Below are 19,195 nucleotides of genomic sequence, written 5' to 3' on the forward strand. Positions count from 1 at the left end.
AGTTTGGTCCCATGATTCTAGGAATACATCCATCTGTTGAGATTTTGTCTAGGGCTATATTTTGTTCAGACCTGATTTTAATAGTATATATGAGGACTTTTCGGGTTCATGTGACATATAAGGCCCATAGCAACAGCAGCCCATAGATACACACTGATTTTCAGGTTTATGTGACTTATGAAGAACCTGTAAATAGGGTCTGTATTTGAACGTGGTTCCGGTTACATGTTGAAATGTCTGCATAAGAATCATAGGTGTACAATACTTAACTAAAGCTTTAAAAAAATTATTATAATAATCATGTTCACCAGATAGGTAACCTTCAACAGAAATGCCTATCCATGTTCACATAGCTCATAAATATAATATATTCTCAGTCTACTGTTTAAGTCGTATTATTGTTATTTATAACAATACATTTGCAGTCAATATTCATGTAAAAAAAGAGGGAACACTTTATGCCTTACTTTTATTGAGTGCCAGCGAAAATATGCAAATTAACAAATCAATTGAACACCCAGAATAGACCATCTACACTTTGCCTCCTTCCCTGCTATGCACAAGGCAGTAGAAATGGCATGTTTGAAATGAATGAGAAACTCTCTATTAAAGCATCCAGCTTCTATGAAACATGACAGTGTACATTCAGCTAACCTGTCTAAATAACATAGGGATTTACATCATAGTTACATAGTGCAAGTTACCATACACAAGGCCTGTTACAAGCACCCATTGAAATGGTAATAGTTTAACAGTAATTTAAACACCTTGCCACATTCAACAACTTGTGGTTAAGAACAAAGTGCTTCTGAAAACTTAGGAACAATAACAATTCCTTTAAGTACTGTTTATCTCTTTTCCCTGTCAATGAGAGCAGAGTATTAACATATATCATCAACTGTTATCCCAAAAAAATGTGACCATAAGTAGCAAACATATGCTCATTAATAGCCCTCAATTATACATAAACATACAAACATGTGGGATCTACAGTCGAGCCTATGTGGCATGTTTGTACAAGAACCAACAATATAAATCATTTAAGGAAAATAAAATAATATGAACATGAAACCCACAGATATTAACACTATCTGAGGAGAAGCTGATTGAAATTGGAATTGAATGGTACCTGAGCTACAGTTGGCATGCTCTAGTTCTATCTATTCATCTTCCTTTTTAATGCTACATTTCTGTTGTGGATGTAGTATTTGATAGCAACCCAGTCTCTGTCTTTCAGAGCTACTGGCTCTGCTTGGAGGCAGGAGTCACAGTCCTTTTTACCTGGTATTCTGCAGCTTGTTATGAAATTAAGCAAATGCCGCTCAACAGCTTTCACTTCATCACCTGTCCACTTGCTTCTCACCTTCACAGCTTTCATAAATGGAAACAAAATACAACTGATTAACAATGAGCTCTGCTAAAGTGACAAATGGAGGATATGATACAAAGGATTCTAGTTAGTAGTTATATGATGTTATCAATACATGTGAATACAAAATGCTTACTAACCTTGCTTTCCTTTGGAGCACTTTGAGGATGCTTGGGATGTGACTATTTTACCATGTCTTGGTTGTGTGTTGCTCATGTGTACGTTATCCAAGGTGGTTGACTCAGGAGTGCCCTTCATGTTGTCCAGGGTGGTTGACTCAGAAGTGCCCTCCATGTTGTCCAGGGTGGTTGACTCAGAAGTGCCCTCCATGTTGTCCAGGGTGGTTGACTCTGGTGTTTGCCTCAGAAGTGTCTGGTCCCTAGAAGTCTCTGTTGTTGAGCCTTTGCAAAGTAATAATGAATGTGATTATGTTCTATGAGCTTCATGACAATACGTTTGCTTGCTTGTATTATTCACTGTAAACAACCTCAATGTCAGGCAATATGCAATTCTACATTAGATATTAACTGATATTTGAGATATAAACATAAACTGATTGCAAATCCATAAATGTGGAATTACTTATCACCACCAATGTGATTGTTAAAAAACAGATAGAGGATCATTTCGATAATCCCCACAGAAATGTGCATTTATGTGACATAACTTAAAGATATTACCACATATATACAAGTCAGGATACCTTTGCATGGATGTAGGTCAGCAATGGTTTCTTCACTGGAATCATCATCACTCATTTCTACTTCATATGGTTGGGTAAAAAACATTTACGGCCAATTATTTAAATTAAGGACTAACAACACTTATAATAGTTATATTTGAAGTGGCTAAAAACTATATTTCAAACAAAATTTTACCTTCAGGATTGACCTCAATGTCATCCAGCCCTTTCCCCTGCAGGTAAGGCAGTCTTCCTTTTTCGATTGCTATCAACAGTTTGCTGACTTTTGCGAGCTGCAGGGTACTCTCTGGAAGCCGATAGAATTCTCTATGGACACGGATGTCATGTCCTAGAAAGGTGGCAAGTTGATCCATTTCATTTTCTTTGAGGTTTAGTAGTGTGGACAAAGTGGCGACTTGTTTCCGCAATCTTGTTGAGGTGAGTGCCTCTGGGTTCTTTGCACCACATTGTTTGAATACTTGCGAAAGCAGTCGGAGCCTCTGTAATGGGAAAGGACACCTGGCCGTGTAAACATGTACACATTTTCTTTGTGGACTTGACACTCTTTTCTGCTTATCATGAGGAGGTCCATAGCAGTGATCATGTCAGGGGTTAGAAGCACTGGAACCTTTCTTGACCTTTTACCTCGAATCTCAACTCTCTCAAAGTGCTCTGCAAGCTTCCTCTCGAAGTCAGTAAGGCCCCTCACAATGTCTGGATTCAGCTCCGTAAGATCCCTGGATGTGAAAGACTGAAGCTCCATTTTTGAAACTTCCCCTTCCCTCCTTCTGTTAAATAGTACTACCTGCATCAAAGTCACTTTAGGAAGATTTCCAAAGCATTTGCTGTTGGGTTCTTCCTCAAGGTCCTTTATACACTTAGCACGCTCAGTAGCAAGAAACGTGTGCAGCACCGACACATCCTCTGTAAAGGGTCAAACCTGTGGTTTATTCCATTTGGCTTGTTGAAGTGTACCCAATGCGGCAGCTGAAATGGACTCTGTCCACTTTTTCTGATGTAAAGTGGCAAATTGCTTTGCAGACTCTGCAACAGCAGGGCGATTTGCAGTGATGGCATTGCATTGAATAATGCCTGCAACTTTGGCTAAACTGTGTCCCAATTTCAAAGCCAATGATGGGATTTTATACGAGTTGCTTTCAACATCATAACCAGCAACATATCTTACTGCCTGTATCACATGGGGAAAGTTACAGGGCATAACAAGGACTTCGGTGCTCTTCAAAGGTGTTATAGCCCTTGCCGTTATCAATAGTCTTGCCATCGCTCTAATTTTTTGGCCTATGTAGTCATTCCTTCTCTCATATGGTTTCCTGGGAATTCAACAGTGACTCGCCGATACAAAGGAATTCAGTTTCACTCCTTACAACCGAGGAAACGTCATCCTGGTTCATTTCACAAGCAATCTTCCAAACAGTTTCCTTAACTGAGTCAGGTCTTGGTAAGTGCAGTTTAATCCGTTTTCGCCCAACTTGAGGCTCTCCCTCAACAGACTTCTTCGGGCAGTTTCTCACATGTCTCCATAGGGAATTTCTTGCATACAGTCCTTCGCAAAATTTGCAGTCACGGTAGTCATCAGATGGTTTTGCATTACTAGGTCTTTTACAGGCAACCATCTCTCCAGTGCCACAGCTTGCCACTTCAGTATTATGGTCAAAGTTTCATCTCTTCTTAAGAGAGCGTAACAACTCTCTTCTTTTGCGGGATCCTTTATTAAAACTGAAAGCCATTGCAACATCAGGCTTTTCACTGTGGATGGATTCGAGGTGTCTTGCCAATTTATAAATGGCCTTTTTACAATAAAGACAAAATTGCTTCTTGTTGTACTTGCTTCCTTTTGCTGTTATTGACAAAGGTGTGACATTTATGGAGCTTTTCTGGTGTGATGTGTTCTCTGATGAATTGGCACTGCAGCTTATTACTGAAGTACAAGGATTGCTGCGCATCTTTGAATAACTTAATGTTCTTGGCTTCTCTGAACTGGTGGTACTATCCCCACTGTGTGCTGTAACATTCCCTAATGGTTTGTTCTCTGACAATTTGTGGTGGAGATTCTTTTCTGTGGTTTTATATTCCTTACTACAAGAACTTGTAGTACTTATAATAGAAGCATCCGAGGAATTGCCACATGAGTCTGGAAGATAGTCTGCAGCATCCGAAGATTCATCAAGGTCTGAAAAAAAAGAAAAAAAAGCATCTAATTCTGTCAATAACTTTATACATGTATTAATACCTAGGGTATCATACTCCCTACAGTACCATCACATTGTGCATAACACCTACATACTCACAGAAAAATGTATTCTAGTAAACTGATTGAAAGACCTCTGTCTCTCAGCTATCTCTTCTCATAACGATCCTCACAACGATCATGACGGCGCCTCAGATTTTGCAGATGGCGGCTTTTTCTAAGCTGTACAAATTTCTACAATGTTTCCTCACATCAAAAATACCACAATGTGTTAACAAAGAACATGAACTATTTTATCTAATGACAAGAATGCAGCTTTCTTACCTGCTTTGCAGTAGGACACTGGAAGGGTACAATTCCACTGGACTTGCTTGCCTTGAATGAAATTATGAAGAATAAATATTTGTTTTTAATAACACAGTACCGTAACAGTAAATTAGGATATTATACATTATACTGTATGTGAAAATAATTTGGGTTAAGAAATTGACAATACTGTTTTATAGATGACCTATAAATGAAAAAATGAATATGTGGATCTGGGGTTTTCAAGCAAGACTCTATAGAAATGGTTAAAACGGTACAATATCTGCTAAACAGTAAATGTGTAATAACCTGTTGGAAGGATGAAGTGGATCTCTGTCTCACTTCTGGGTCTGCTGAAGGTTGAGCTGGGATCTTGTCAGTTGGTGTCTGCAACGAAATACAACAATAACATGTCAGAAATATTGTGTTTTATAATATAGATCATATCTATTTAGTAAACTAATGATCATACTCAGTTCAGTCACAATATATTCCTACCACCTGTCAATCATAATCGCCTTTGGGGTGAAACTCATTGCTGAGGTCAAGGGCTGCATTGACCACAAATGTTAGGAAAGATATTTCATATGTGGATCTGGGCTTTTTATGCAAGACACTATAGAAATGGTTAAAACTGTACAATATCTGCTAACCAACAATATGAGGACTGTGTAACACACACACTCTACTCTGGTTGGGTCATACCATTTCGGGACGTCATCTGAAACACATTTACCTCTAGAACAGCCTTAGCACCAAATGAGGACTTGACGACTGAACACATCTATAGTCAAGGTTCCTGACTTTTAGTTATCCTTTTGTTGTCAAAGAAAGCTCACAACCTTAAAAGTAATGTAAATGGATCAACTGCCATATAAATTAAATCACGCAAATTGATAAGAAATATGTTAAATGGGCAAAAACATTGCCCCAAAAATACAAAAACATACGCATTAGAGAGAATAAAGATTAATTTTATGTTTTGAGGGGCGGTTAGTTCTGTCAAATGGTTGGGCTAATTTTGTGTACGCTATGATATCGAAACAAGTTATGGGAATGTTGATTTTGTGAACATTTTACACAAAAGGTTGGTTGTAATACAGTAAAAAGCCATTTAATTCATATTTTGGAATGAACTGAGACAACAATTTAATTTAAATAGAAAAGATCTACAATAAATGTGTAATAACCTGTTGGAAGGATGAAGTGGATCTCTGTCTCACTTCTGGGTCTGCTGAAGGTTGAGCTGGGATCTTGTCACTTGGTGTCTGCAACGAAATACAACAATAACATGTCAGAAATATAGTGTTTTATAATATAGATCATATCTATTTCGTAAACTAATGATCATACTCAGTTCAGTCACAATATTTTCCTACCACCTGTCTATCATAATCCCCTTTGGGGTGAGACTCATTGCTGAGGTCAAGGGCAGCATTTACCACAAATGTTAGGAAAGATAATTCATATGTGGATCTGGGCTTTTTATGCAAGACTCTATAGAAATGGTTAAAACTGTACAATATCTGCTAACCAACAATATGAGGACCGTGTAACACACACACTCTACTCTGGTTGGGTCATACCATATCGGGAGGTCATCTGAAACACATTTACGTCTTGAACAGCCTTATTACCAAATGAGGACTTGACGACTGAACACATCTATAGTCAAGGTTCCTGACTTTTAGTTATCCTTTTGTTGTCAAAGAAAGCTCACAACCTTAAAAGTAATGTAAATGGATCAACTGCCATATAAATTAAATCACGCAAATTGATAAGAAATATGTTAAATGGGCAAAAACATTGCCCCAAAAATACAAAAACATAGGCATTAGAGAGAATAAAGATTAATTTTATGTTTTGAGGGGCGGTTAGTTCTGTCAAATGGTTGGGCTAATTTTGTGTACGCTATGATATCGAAACAAGTTATGGGAATGTTGATTTTGTGAACATTTTACACAAAAGGTTGGTTGTAATACAGTAAAAAGCCATTTAATTCATATTTTGGAATGAACTGAGACAACAATTTAATTTAAATAGAAAAGATCTACAATAAATGTGTAATAACCTGTTGGAAGGATGAAGTGGATCTCTGTCTCACTTCTGGGTCTGCTGAAGGTTGAGCTGGGATCTTGTCACTTGGTGTCTGCAACGAAATACAACAATAACATGTCAGAAATATTGTGTTTTATAATATAGATCATATATATTTAGTAAACTAATGATCATACTCAGTTCAGTCACAATATATTCCTACCACCTGTCTATCATAATCGCCTTTGGGGTGAGACTCATTGCTGAGGTCAAGGGCTGCATTGACCACAGATGTTAGGAAAGATAATTCATATGTGGATCTGGGCTTTTTATGCAAGACTCTATAGAAATGGTTAAAACTGTACAATATCTGCTAACCAACAATATGAGGACCGTGTAACACACACACACTCTATTCTGGTTGGGTCATACCATACCGGGACGTAATCTGAAACACATTTACGTCTTGAACATCCTAATTACCAAATGAGGACTTGACGACTGAACACATCTGGAGTCAAGGTTCCTGACTTTGAGTTATCCTTTTGTTGTCAAAGAAAGCTCACAACCTTAAAAGTAATGTAAATGGATCAACTGCCATATAAATTAAATCACGCAAATTGACAAGAAATATGTTAAATGGGCAAAAACATTGCCCCAAAAATACAAAAAACATAGGCATTAGAGAGATTAAAGATTAATTTAATGTTTTGAGGGGCGGTTAGTTCTGTCAAATGGTCGGGCTAATTTTGTTTATGCTATGATATCGAAACAAGTTATGGGAATGTTGATATTGTGAAAATGTTTCACAAAAGGTTGGTTGTAATATAGTAAAAAGCCATGTAATTTATATATTGGAATGAACTGAGACAACAATTTAATTTAAATAGAAAAGATCTACAGTAAATGTGTAATAACCTGTTGGAAGGATGAAGTGGATCTCTGTCTCACTTCTGGGTCTGCTGAAGGTTGAGCTGGGATCTTGTCACTTGGTGTCTGCAACGAAATACAACAATAACATGTCAGAAATATTGTGTTTTATAATATAGATCATATCTATTTAGTAAACTAATGATCATACTCAGTTCAGTCACAATATATTCCTACCACCTGTCTATCATAATCGCCTTTGGGGTGAGACTCATTGCTGAGGTCAAGGGCTGCATTGACCACAGATGTTAGGAAAGATAATTCATATATGGATCTGGGCTTTTTATGCAAGACTCTATAAAAATGGTTAAAACTGTACAATATCTGCTAACCAACAATATGAGGACCGTGTAACACACACACACTCTACTCTGGTTGGGTCATACCATATCGGGACGTAATCTGAAACACATTTACGTCTTGAACAGCCTAATTACCAAATGAGGACTTGACGACTGAACACATCTGGAGTCAAGTTTCCTGACTTTGAGTTATCCTTTTGTTGTCAAAGAAAGCTCACAACCTTAAAAGTAATGTAAATGGATCAACTTCCATATGAATTAAATCACGCAAATTGACAAGAAATATGTTAAATGGGCAAAAACATTGCCCCAAAAATACAAAAACATAGGCATTAGAGAGAATAAAGATTAATTGTATGTTTTGAGGGGCGGTTAGTTCTGTCAAATGGTCGGGCTAATTTTGTTTACGCTATTATATCGAAACAAGTTATGGGAATGTTGATTTTGTGAACATTTTACACAAAAGGTTGGTTGTAATACAGTAAAAAGCCATGTAATTTATATATTGGAATGAACTGAGACAACAATTTAATTTAAATAGAAAAGATCTACAGTAAATGTGTAATAACCTGTTGGAAGGATGAAGTGGATCTCTGTCTCACTTCTGGGTCTGCTGAAGGTTGAGCTGGGATCTTGTCACTTGGTGTCTGCAACGAAATACAACAATAACATGTCAGAAATATTGTGTTTTATAATATAGATCATATCTATTTAGTAAACTAATGATCATACTCAGTTCAGTCACAATATATTCCTACCACCTGTCAATCATAATCGCCTTTGGGGTGAAACTCATTGCTGAGGTCAAGGGCTGCATTGACCAAAAATGTTAGGAAAGATAATTCATATGTGGATCTGGGCTTTTTATGCAAGACTCTATAGAAATGGTTAAAACTGTACAATATCTGCTAACCAACAATATGAGGACCGTGTAACACACACACTCTACTCTTGTTGGGTCATACCATATCGGGACGTAATCTGAAACACATTTACGTCTAGAACAGCCTTAGTACCAAATGAGGACTTGACGACTGAACACATCTATAGTCAAGGTTTCTGACTTTGAGTTATCCTTTTGTTGTCAAAGAAATCTCACAACCTTAAAAGTAATGTAAATGGATCAACTGCCATATAAATTAAATCACGCAAATTCACAAGAAATATGTTAAATGGGCAAAAACATTGCCCCAAAAATACAAAAAACATAGGCATTAGAGAGAATAAAGATTAATTTAATGTTTTGAGGGGCGGTTAGTTCTGTCAAATGGTCGGGCTAATTTTGTTTATGCTATGATATCGAAACAAGTTATGGGAATGTTGATATTGTGAACATTTTACACAAAAGGTTGGTTGTAATATAGTAAAAAGCCATGTAATTTATATATATTGGAATGAATTGAGACAACAATTTAATTTAAATAGAAAAGATCTACAATAAATGTGTAATAACCTGTTGGAAGGATGAAGTGGATCTCTGTCTCACTTGTGGGTCTGCTGAAGGTTGAGCTGGGATCTTGTCACTTGGTGTCTGCAACGAAATACAACAATAACATGTCAGAAATATTGTGTTTTATAATATAGATCATATCTATTTCGTAAACTAATGATCATACTCAGTTCAGTCACAATATATTCCTACAACCTGTCTATCATAATCGCCTTTGGGGTGAGACTCATTGCTGAGGTCAAGGGCTGCATTGACCACAGATGTTAGGAAAGATAATTCATATATGGATCTGGGCTTTTTATGCAAGAATCTATAAAAATGGTTAAAACTGTACAATATCTGCTAACCAACAATATGAGGACCGTGTAACACACACACTCTACTCTGGTTGGGTCATACCATATCGGGACGTAATCTGAAACACATTTACGTCTTGAACAGCCTAATTACCAAATGAGGACTTGACGACTGAACACATCTGGAATCAAGGTTCCTGACTTTGAGTTATCCTTTTGTTGTCAAAGAAAGCTCACCACCTTAAAAGTAATGTAAATGGATCAACTGCCATATAAATTAAATCACGCAAATTGATAAGAAATATGTTAAATGGACAAAAACATTGCCCCAAAAATACAAAAACATAGGCATTAGAGAGAATAAAGATTAATTTTATGTTTTCAGGGGCGGTTAGTTCTGTCAAATGGTCGGGCTAATTTTGTTTATGCTATGATATCGAAACAAGTTATGGGAATTTTGATATTGTGAACATTTTACACAAAAGGTTGGTTGTAATACAGTAAAAAGCCATTTAATTCATATTTTGGAATGAACTGAGACAACAATTTAATTTAAATAGAAAAGATCTACAATAAATGTGTAATAACCTGTTGGAAGGATGAAGTGGATCTCTGTCTCACTTCTGGGTCTGCTGAAGGTTGAGCTGGGATCTTGTCACTTGGTGTCTGCAACAAAACACAACAATAAATATTCTGTATTATACTCTATTTAATCAGTGTATACAGTTGAAGTCGGAAGTTTACATACACTTAGGTTGGAGTCATTAAAACTCGTTTTTCAACCACTCCACAAATTTCTTGTTAACAAACTATAGTTTTGGCAAGTTGGTTAGGACATCTACTTTGTGCATGATACAAGTAATTTTTCCAACAATTGTTTACAGACAGATTTTTTCACTTATAATTCACTGTATCACAATTCCAGTGGGTCAGAAGTTTACATACACTAAGTTGACTGTGCCTTTAAACAGCTTGGAAAATTCCAGAAAATGATGTCATGGCTTTAGAAGCTTCTGATAGGTTAATTGACATCATTTGAGTCAATTGGAGGTGTACCTGTGGATCTATTTCAAGGCCTACCTTCAAACTCAGTGCCTCTTTGCTTGACATCATGGGAAAATCAAAAGAAATCAGCCAAGACCTCAGAAAAAAATGTGTAGACCTCCACAAGTCTGGTTCATCCTTGGGAGCAATTTCCAAACGCCTGAAGGTACCACGTTCATCTGTACAAACAATAGTACGCAAGTATAAACACCATGGGACCACGAAGCCGTCATACCGCTCAGGAAGGAGACGCGTTCTGTCTCCTAGAGATGAATGTACTTTGGTGCGAAGGGTGCAAATCAATCCCAGAACAACAGCAAAGGACCTTGTGATGATGCTGGAGGAAACAGGTACAAAAGTATCTATATCCACAGTAAAACAAGTCCTATATCGACATAACCTGAAAGGCCGCTCAGCAAGGAAGAAGCCACTGCTTCAAAACCGCCATAAAAAAGCCAGACTACAGTTTGCAACTGCACATGGGGACAAAGATCGTACTTTTTGGAGAAATGTCCTCTGGTCTGATGAAATAAAAATAGAACTGTTTGGCCTTAATGACCATCAATATGTTTGGAGGAAAAAGGGGGTAGGCTTGCAAGCCGAAGAACACCATCCCAACCGTGAAGCACGGGGGTGGCAGCATCATGCTGTGGGGGTGTTTTGCTGCAGGAGGGACTGGTGCGCTTAACAAAATAGATGGCATCATGAGGAAGGAAAATTATGTGGATATATTGAAGCAACATCTCAAGACATCAGTCAGGAAGTTAAAGCTTGGTCGCAAATGGGTCTTCCAAATGGACAATGACCCCAAGCATACTTCCAAAGTTGTGGCAAAATGGCTTAAGGACAACAAAGTCAAGGTTTTGGAGTGGCCATCAAAAAGCCCTGACCTCAATCCTATAGAAAATGTGTGGGCAGAACTGAAAAAGCGTGTGCGAGCAAGGAGGCCTACAAACCTGACTCAGTTACACCAGCTCTGTCAGGAGGAATCGGCCAAAATTCACCCAACTTATTGTGGGAAGCTTGTGGAAGGCTACCCGAAACGTTTGACCCAAGTTAAACAATTTAAAGGCAATGCTACCAAATACTAATTGAGTGTATGTAAACTTCTGACCCACTGGGAATGTGATGAAAGAAATAAAAGCTGAAATAAATAATTCTCTCTACTATTATTCTGACATTTCACATTCTTAAAATAAAGTGGTGATCCTAACTGACCTAAAACAGGGAATATTTACTTGGATTAAATGTCAGGAATTGTGAAAAACTGAGTTTAAATGTATTTGGCTAAGGTGTATGTAAACTTCCGACTTCAACTGTATATATATATATAAAGCGGTGACAACATACATGCAAGAAGGGACATGTATTTATATATTTTATAATTCTTTGACAGATCCTATACATTATAATATATCAAAGCAGATTTACTTAACAGAGCACGCCATGGCCACTGAGATTATCCATAATCATAGGTTATTTCACTCTCTGCTTGGATGTTTTCAATAGCAAACAAGCAAAGATGAGGTTTACATTGGACTATCATCTTTTTCATTTTGCAATTTGGGGACCTGTGGGCATCATTTACCAGCCTCCCCAGTGAACCATCTTCGCAGGATGCATCTATGCTAAAATTGAAGAGGGGAAACAGATTTACGTTTTCTCCACAAAACATATAAACATATAGAGATTAACTGATGTCTTATAGGGTTTTACTTACCACCATGAGCCATTGTTCCATTCAAAATCAAACAAGAAAGCATTTTGCTTTTCCGTATACTTCCCCTGCCTCTTGTCCCGTTCATATTGCGATATAAACTCCCCACGGTACTCGAGGACAAAGGATCCCTTTTCAATTGGTGCTGAGGCAAATACACCACGTCCTGATGTAACAAAGTTAAGAACTTAGTATCAAGTAATACAGTTCAAATTAGGTTAATGAATTGCAGTTGATCAGACCCATTTAGCCTGCTTATCAATGTGTATGATTTAATATTTAGGGGAAAGATCCATTGCAGGGGTGCAAACTGGTAAGGACCCAAAAAGGTGACATCATTCAAAATAAATTTGGTCTGAAAACTATGAAATCACGAGGAGACGTATTATATGTTGGATTTAATGACAGATCTACAGCTAAAAACGGAAACGCCGAAACAATGGCGTTAAACCGGGGCAAAAAGAGATGTGATCCCCGGTCAGGTTCCAGCAGTTATCACCACTAGACCTGCAGTGACTTGCACCGCTGAGTCTGCCTTTGACTCCTCGCTTTAGACCGCTTTATTGCAGACTTTGTATTTAAGGACATCAGCGTACACAAAAAAATCCCAAATCACAACAGGCAGGGATTACGCACACACCCACTCATGTTGTGAACACTCTGTCGGTAGGCCTACTCGGCGGTGCATTTTCGCTGTTCTGTTAACTTGGATGGTGCCGTATTTGTTCTACGCGCTGATACGCATCATTCACATGTATTGTACATTTTTATCACCCAAATGCTTCTACATTCCGTTTATCGATGGGGTTGTTATGATCAAATGTTAAAAACATTTTTTTAATTTAAATCACATTACCGGCTTTCACACATAGCGCGAACGGTCTGCCGACTGGCCAAGGAAATTACCACCAATATCACACATTCTAATAGAAGTTGGGAGGTGTAGTTCATAAATCTTGAATCTTTTACCCCATCCCCCAACTGCTTGCAAAATAATCACAACATAACTTCTGAAATTGGATGTTAAAGCCGTATGTGTCTAATGCAGCGGTACGCAGTGATTTTTTCACTTGTGTAAGACTTGAATGTGTTTCAAATGACATCCCAATATGGTATGAGTAGCGTGTGTGTATAACATACCTTTATAGTCATTGATCCATTTGACTTTATACAAGGCTTGTCACTTCCAGAAATAATAAAATGAATAGCCTCAGCCTCAGGACTAAGTCTGGCTCTTCGTTTTGACATGCTCTTCAATTGCCCATGTGCTCCTCAACTAGAAAACATCTACATTGGAAGATGACAAAAAGTCAGCGAGACAAATACAGAAAAGACTTATACTTGATTTGAATCGAATAAGGATATATCAAATGGTATTAGTCTGCCTTTAGTCATATCGTGCTCATGTTCTTACTAATGCAGTATCTGGTTAGCTTATTAGGCTAACCGATCAGTGCAAACCTTATGCAACTGCAATCACAATAGCAATCTTTTCACAGTAAGCACAGTAAGCAATCTTAACACCTTCAAAGATAAATACTGTTAAAAAAGTATAGTACTGTAAACTCTACAAATAACATTATCTGAACTGAACAACCAATATCATCACTTTGGCTTTAAATGGAAAAACATGATAGTGCTAAGTAACATTTGTGGTCAAGAACACTTAAATGTAAGAACAGCTTAGATAATAACTATCTCTTTAGTTGTAAATGAAGAAAAATAAATGTATTACCTTCATTTCTCTTGCACTTCTTCCAGTTCTGAATTTTCCATGTGGCAAAAGTCCTTTTCATTCCTTTCAGCTAATTTGCTAACATTAGCTTATCTGGCTAATTGATGCTAAATTACGTTTTTATTTGAGGGATTTAGGGGGATTTTATAATAATAAATAAATAATATGCCATTTAGCAGACGCTTTTATCCAAAGCTTAGTTATAGTTGACTATGATGACATGTATTATGTGTATTCAAGTAAATCTATCTTGAATAGTTGGAAAGTGTGCTCAAACAAAAACAGGATATGTCACGTAACTAAAGTGTGTCACGTGACTAAAGTGTGTCACGTGACTAAAGTGTGTTTAAAGTGTGTTAATGTTCCAAAACTGACCACTAGGTGGCGTATTCACAGGTGAGCAAAAAGCGTAAACACACACACACACTTCAAATCATGAGATTGTGACATTTAAAGACTTTTCAGATTTTTGGTTTAGGGGCATTCTATGGTCGTCTAGAACACTGTAGTGAGCTCGGAAAAATTAGGACTCCAAAAATGTCCTCATATTTCCGAGCGTCCTGACATTGAAGGTGAGATTTCATAAAATTGTCTTCATATGTCACTAAAACGAGTACACACACACACACACACACACACACTCACACACACACACACTCTCACTCACTCACTCACTCACACACACTCACACACACACACACTCACACACACACACACACACACACACACACATACACACACACACACACACACACACACACACACACATACACACACACACACATTCACACACACACACACACACACACACACACACACACACACACACAGACACACACACACACACACACAGACACACACACACACACACATTCGCACACACACACACACACACATACACACACACACACACACACACACACACACACACCAACACACACACATTCGCACACACACACACATACACACACGCACACACACACACATGCACACACCATATGTTGTCAGTTGAGTAGGTTGAGTAATGAGTTAAAGGCTGTGTTGTTGCAAGCTGAAAAATGTAATCAACTGAGGATAGTTGAAGATGCTTAACATTAACTGAACTCTTTGTCTTAAATGGTGTTGATGGCTCTTCAAACCAAACAAGCTAACTTTGTTAAATTGAAGTACAGGCTAACTCCCTCTTCCCCTCCCTCCCTCCCTGCCTCTCCCTCTCTCTCTCTCTCTCTCACTCTCTCTCTCTCTCTCTCTCTCTCTCTCTCTCTCTCTCTCTCTCTCTCTCTCCCTACCTCCCTCCCCTGTCTCTCGCTCTCTCACTCTCTCTCTCTCCCTCTCCCTCCCTCCCTCCCTCCCTCCCTCCCTCCCTGCCTCTCTCTCTCTCTCTCTCTCTCTCTCTCTCTCTCTCTCCCTCCCTCCCTCCCTCCCTCCCTCCCTCCCTCCTTCTCTCTCTCTCTCTCTCTCTCTACCTCCCTCCCTCCTCTCTCACTCTATCTCTCGCTCTCGCTCTCGCTCTACCTCCCCCCCCCCTCTCTCTCTCTCTCCTCTCTCTCTCTCTCTCTCTCTCTCTCTCTCTCTCTCTCTCTCTCTCTCTCTCTCTCTCTCTCTCTCCCTCCCTCTCTCCAGAACACCTTTGAGCTGTGTCTGTTGACGTGGCTGGGTCTGTCGGTGTCTGTGGTGTGTCTGTTGCTGTGCATCCTGACCTTCTGGCTGTGTCGGTCCATCCAGGGGACACGTACCACCATCCACCTCCACCTCTGTGTCTGCCTCTTCATCACTGACCTCGTCTTCCTCACCGGTATCTCTCACACACAGAGCAAGGTGGGTAACAGACACAGAGCAAGGTGGGTAACAGACACAGAGCAAGGTGGGTAACAGACACAGAGCAAGGTGGGTAACGGACAAAGAGCAAGGTGGGTAACGGACAAAGAGCAAGGTGGGTAACGGACAAAGAGCAAGGTGGGTAACGGACAAAGAGCAAGCTGGACAAACACATTTAAAGGATGAGTTAAGTGTTTTCTAACTTAACGTTTTCTAACTTACCCTAAAGTCTATGTGCCAGGAGAATCTGGAATCCATGGCTTGGTTTTCTTTACAGCCACTACAAATGTAGCCAGTGTTAACTTTAGCCACCACTCCTCCCCTCTCCTCCATCTTCCCCCTCTCCTCCCCCCTGCCCCTCCTATCCTCTCCTCTCTCAGGGAGGTTGTGGGGTTGTAGCAGGTCTCCTCCACCTGTTCTTCCTGGGATCCTTCAGTTGGATGTTGTTAGAGGGTGTTCAGCTCTATCGCATGGTGGTCCTGGTCTTCAACGCTACCATAAGGTTATTCTTTTATTTGATATATGTTTATGAATAAATGTGTGTCATTATATATTTATAGTATATATTTGTATATATTTTCATTACACATTTATCTAATATTCATATATTTATCTACAGTGCATTCGGAAAGTATTCAGACCCCTTCCCTTTTTCCACATCTTGATACGTTACAGCCTTATTCTAAAATGGAGGCAATCATTTTTTTCCCTCATCAATCTACACACAATACCCCATAATGACAAAGCGAAAACAGGTTTTCTGAATTTTTTGCAAATGTATTTAAAGTAAAAAAAAAAAAATGCCTTATTTACCTAAGTATTCAGACCCTTTGCTATGAGACTCGAAACTGAGCTCAGGTGCATCCTGTTTCCATTGATCATCCTTGAGATGTTTGTACAACTTGATTGGAATCCACCTGTGGTAAATTCAATTGATTGGACATGATTTGGAAAGGCATACACCTGTCTATATAAGGTCCCACAGTGCATGTCAGAGCAAAAACCAAGCAATTAGGTCGAAGGAATTGTCCGTAGAGCTACGAGATAGGATTGTGTCGAGGCACAGATCTGGGGAAGGGTACCAAAAACGTTCTGCAGCATTGAAGGTCCCCAAGAACACAGTGGCCTCCATCATTCTTAAATGGAAGAAGTTTGGAACCACCCAGACTCTTCCTAGAGCTGGCCGCCCGGCCAAACTGAGCATTCGGAGGAGAAGGGCCTTGGTCAGGGAGGTGACCAAGAACCCGATGGTCATTCTGACAGAGCTCCAGAGTAAAAGGCACATGACAGCCCACTTGGAGTTTGACAAAAGGCACCCAAAGGACTCTGACACTGAGAAACAAGATTCTCTGGTCTGATGAAACCAAGATGTAACTCTTTGGCCTCAATGCCAAACATCACATCTGGAGGAAACCTGGCACCATCCCTACGGTGAAGCATGGTGGTTGCGGCATCATGCTGTGGGGATGTTTTTCAGTGGCAGGGACATGGCAGACTAGTCAGGATCGAGGGAAAGATGAACGGAGCAAAGTACAGAGAGATCCTTGATTAAAACCTGCTCCAGAGCGCTCAGGACCTCAGACTGGAGCGAAGATTCACCTTCCAACAGGACAACGACACTAAGCACACAGCCAAAACAACGCAGGAGTCTTTGAATGTCCTTGAGTGGCCCAGCCAGAGCCCGGACTTGAACCCGATCGAACATCTCTGGAGAGACCTGAAAATAGATGTGCAGCGATGTTCCCCATCCAACCTGACAGAGCTTGAGAGGATCTGCAGAGAAGAATGGGAGAAACTCCCCAAATACAGGTGTGCCAAGCTTGTAGCGTCATACCCAAGAAGACTTGAGGCTGTAATCGCTGCCAACGGTGTTTCAACAAAGTACTGAGTAAAGGGTCTGAATACTTATGTAAATGTGAAATTTCTGTTATTTTTGTTATTATAAATGTGCAAACATTTCTAAAAACCTGTTTTTGCTTCGTCATTATGGGGTATTGTGTGTAGATTGATCAGGGGAAAAAACAATTGAATCAATTTTAGAATAAGGCTGTAACATAACAAAATGTGGAAAAATTAAAGGGGTCTGAATACTTTCCGAATGCACTGTATACAGTATAATGCATATTTTCTGTATTTTTATTATACATGTGTTTTATATTCCCAATCTATTATATATTTTATTTTTATTATATATTTTTCTTACAACTTTGTTTTATTTTATCTTGCTATTTTATGAGCTGTTGAGGTGCATTCTGTCTATGTGATATGCTATAGAAATGAATACATTATTATTATTATTAAAATTAAAATAATAATTAATAATATTGTTATTATTGTTATTGCTATTATTATTATTATGAATATTGTTATTATTATTATTATTATTGTAGACCTCTGTACCTGTATGCTGTGGGATATGGACTGCCACTGGCTATCGTCATCATCTCTGCTATCACCTACCCAGATGGATACGGTACCACACAACAGTCAGTCTGAGTCTGTCTGTGTGAGTGAGTGAGTGAGTGAGTGAGTGAGTGAGTGAGTGAGTGAGAGAGAGAGAAACAGAAAGATTGTGTTGCAAATGTATTACGTAACACTTATCACCTTATTCTGTCTGTGTGTCTGTCAGCTGTTGGTTGTCTCTGGAGAGAGGTTATATCAAACATAAATATAACATGAAAATAACACCAGATAACCTAATTCAACGTTAATGTAACCTTATTCTAACGTTATCCTCTCTGTTTGCCAGCTGTTGGTTATCTCTAGAGAAATACCCTTAATTTAACCTAACTCAAAATGAACACAACATAACATAAATATACCATGCATCTAACGTTATCCTCTCTGTGTGCCTCTGTCAGCTGTTGGTTGTCTCTGGAGAGAGGATTCATCTGGAGTTTCTTCGGCCCAGTGTGCACCATCATCATCCTCAACGCTTTCTTCTTCCTCATTACTGTCTGGAGGCTGGCCCAGAAGTTCTCTAGTCTCAACCCTGACCTCTCCAACCTACACAAGATCAAGTAAGGGGTGTGTGTGTGTGTGTGTGTGTGTGTGTGTGTGTGTGTGTGTGTGTGTGTGTGTGTGTGTGTGTGTGTGTGTGTGTGTGTGTGTGTGTGTGTGTGTGTGTGTGTGTGTGTGTGTGTGTGTGTGTGTGTGTGTGTGTGTGTGTGTGTGTGAGAGACAGATCAGGATAAAAGTCATGAAACATCCTCAACTGGTAGTGTAGAGAAGGCAATTCTGACATGAATGGACAGAATGTGTGTGTGTGAGGGAAGGAGAGAGAGGGATGGAAAGAGGTGT

At 39.0% G+C, this 19,195-nt stretch overlaps 2 protein-coding genes and 2 long non-coding RNA genes across 8 annotated transcripts in view; 1 reads left to right on the plus strand and 3 right to left on the minus strand.

The window, feature by feature from the left end:
- Nucleotides 1–19,195, plus strand: part of LOC121532570 (adhesion G protein-coupled receptor E5-like) — a 182,874-nt gene that overhangs the window by 133,379 nt on the left and 30,300 nt on the right. The gene's annotated exons all lie outside the window — the stretch shown is intronic.
- Nucleotides 104–3,376, minus strand: LOC121559117. Of its 5 annotated transcripts, none has more exons than XM_041872432.2 (4): nt 2,248–3,376; nt 2,073–2,138; nt 1,561–1,770; nt 104–1,371 (listed from the first exon to the last, which is right to left on the minus strand). In XM_041872432.2, the coding sequence occupies exons 1-4, from the start codon at nt 2,423–2,425 to the stop codon at nt 1,157–1,159; spliced, it is 669 nt and encodes a 222-aa protein (XP_041728366.2). In that variant the 5' UTR covers nt 2,426–3,376; the 3' UTR covers nt 104–1,156. The 5 variants fall into 5 exon arrangements, with proteins under 5 accessions (XP_041728366.2, XP_041728364.2, XP_041728363.2 ...); XM_041872430.2 differs by having other exon boundaries at nt 1,510–1,770; nt 2,073–2,129; nt 2,248–3,371; XM_041872429.2 differs by having other exon boundaries at nt 1,510–1,770; nt 2,073–2,132; nt 2,248–3,371.
- Nucleotides 3,392–5,788, minus strand: LOC121580134. The gene is made up of 3 exons (XR_006658281.1): nt 5,757–5,788; nt 4,585–4,635; nt 3,392–4,242 (listed from the first exon to the last, which is right to left on the minus strand). It is a non-coding gene; the product is annotated as an uncharacterized LOC121580134 (long non-coding RNA).
- Nucleotides 12,067–14,352, minus strand: LOC123483495. Its single transcript, XR_006658280.1, has 4 exons — nt 14,078–14,352; nt 13,483–13,629; nt 12,346–12,508; nt 12,067–12,253 (listed from the first exon to the last, which is right to left on the minus strand). It is a non-coding gene; the product is annotated as an uncharacterized LOC123483495 (long non-coding RNA).

The sequence above is a fragment of the Coregonus clupeaformis genome, unplaced genomic scaffold, assembly GCF_020615455.1.
Source record: "Coregonus clupeaformis isolate EN_2021a unplaced genomic scaffold, ASM2061545v1 scaf0138, whole genome shotgun sequence".
In the NCBI taxonomy this organism is placed as follows: domain Eukaryota; kingdom Metazoa; phylum Chordata; class Actinopteri; order Salmoniformes; family Salmonidae; genus Coregonus; species Coregonus clupeaformis.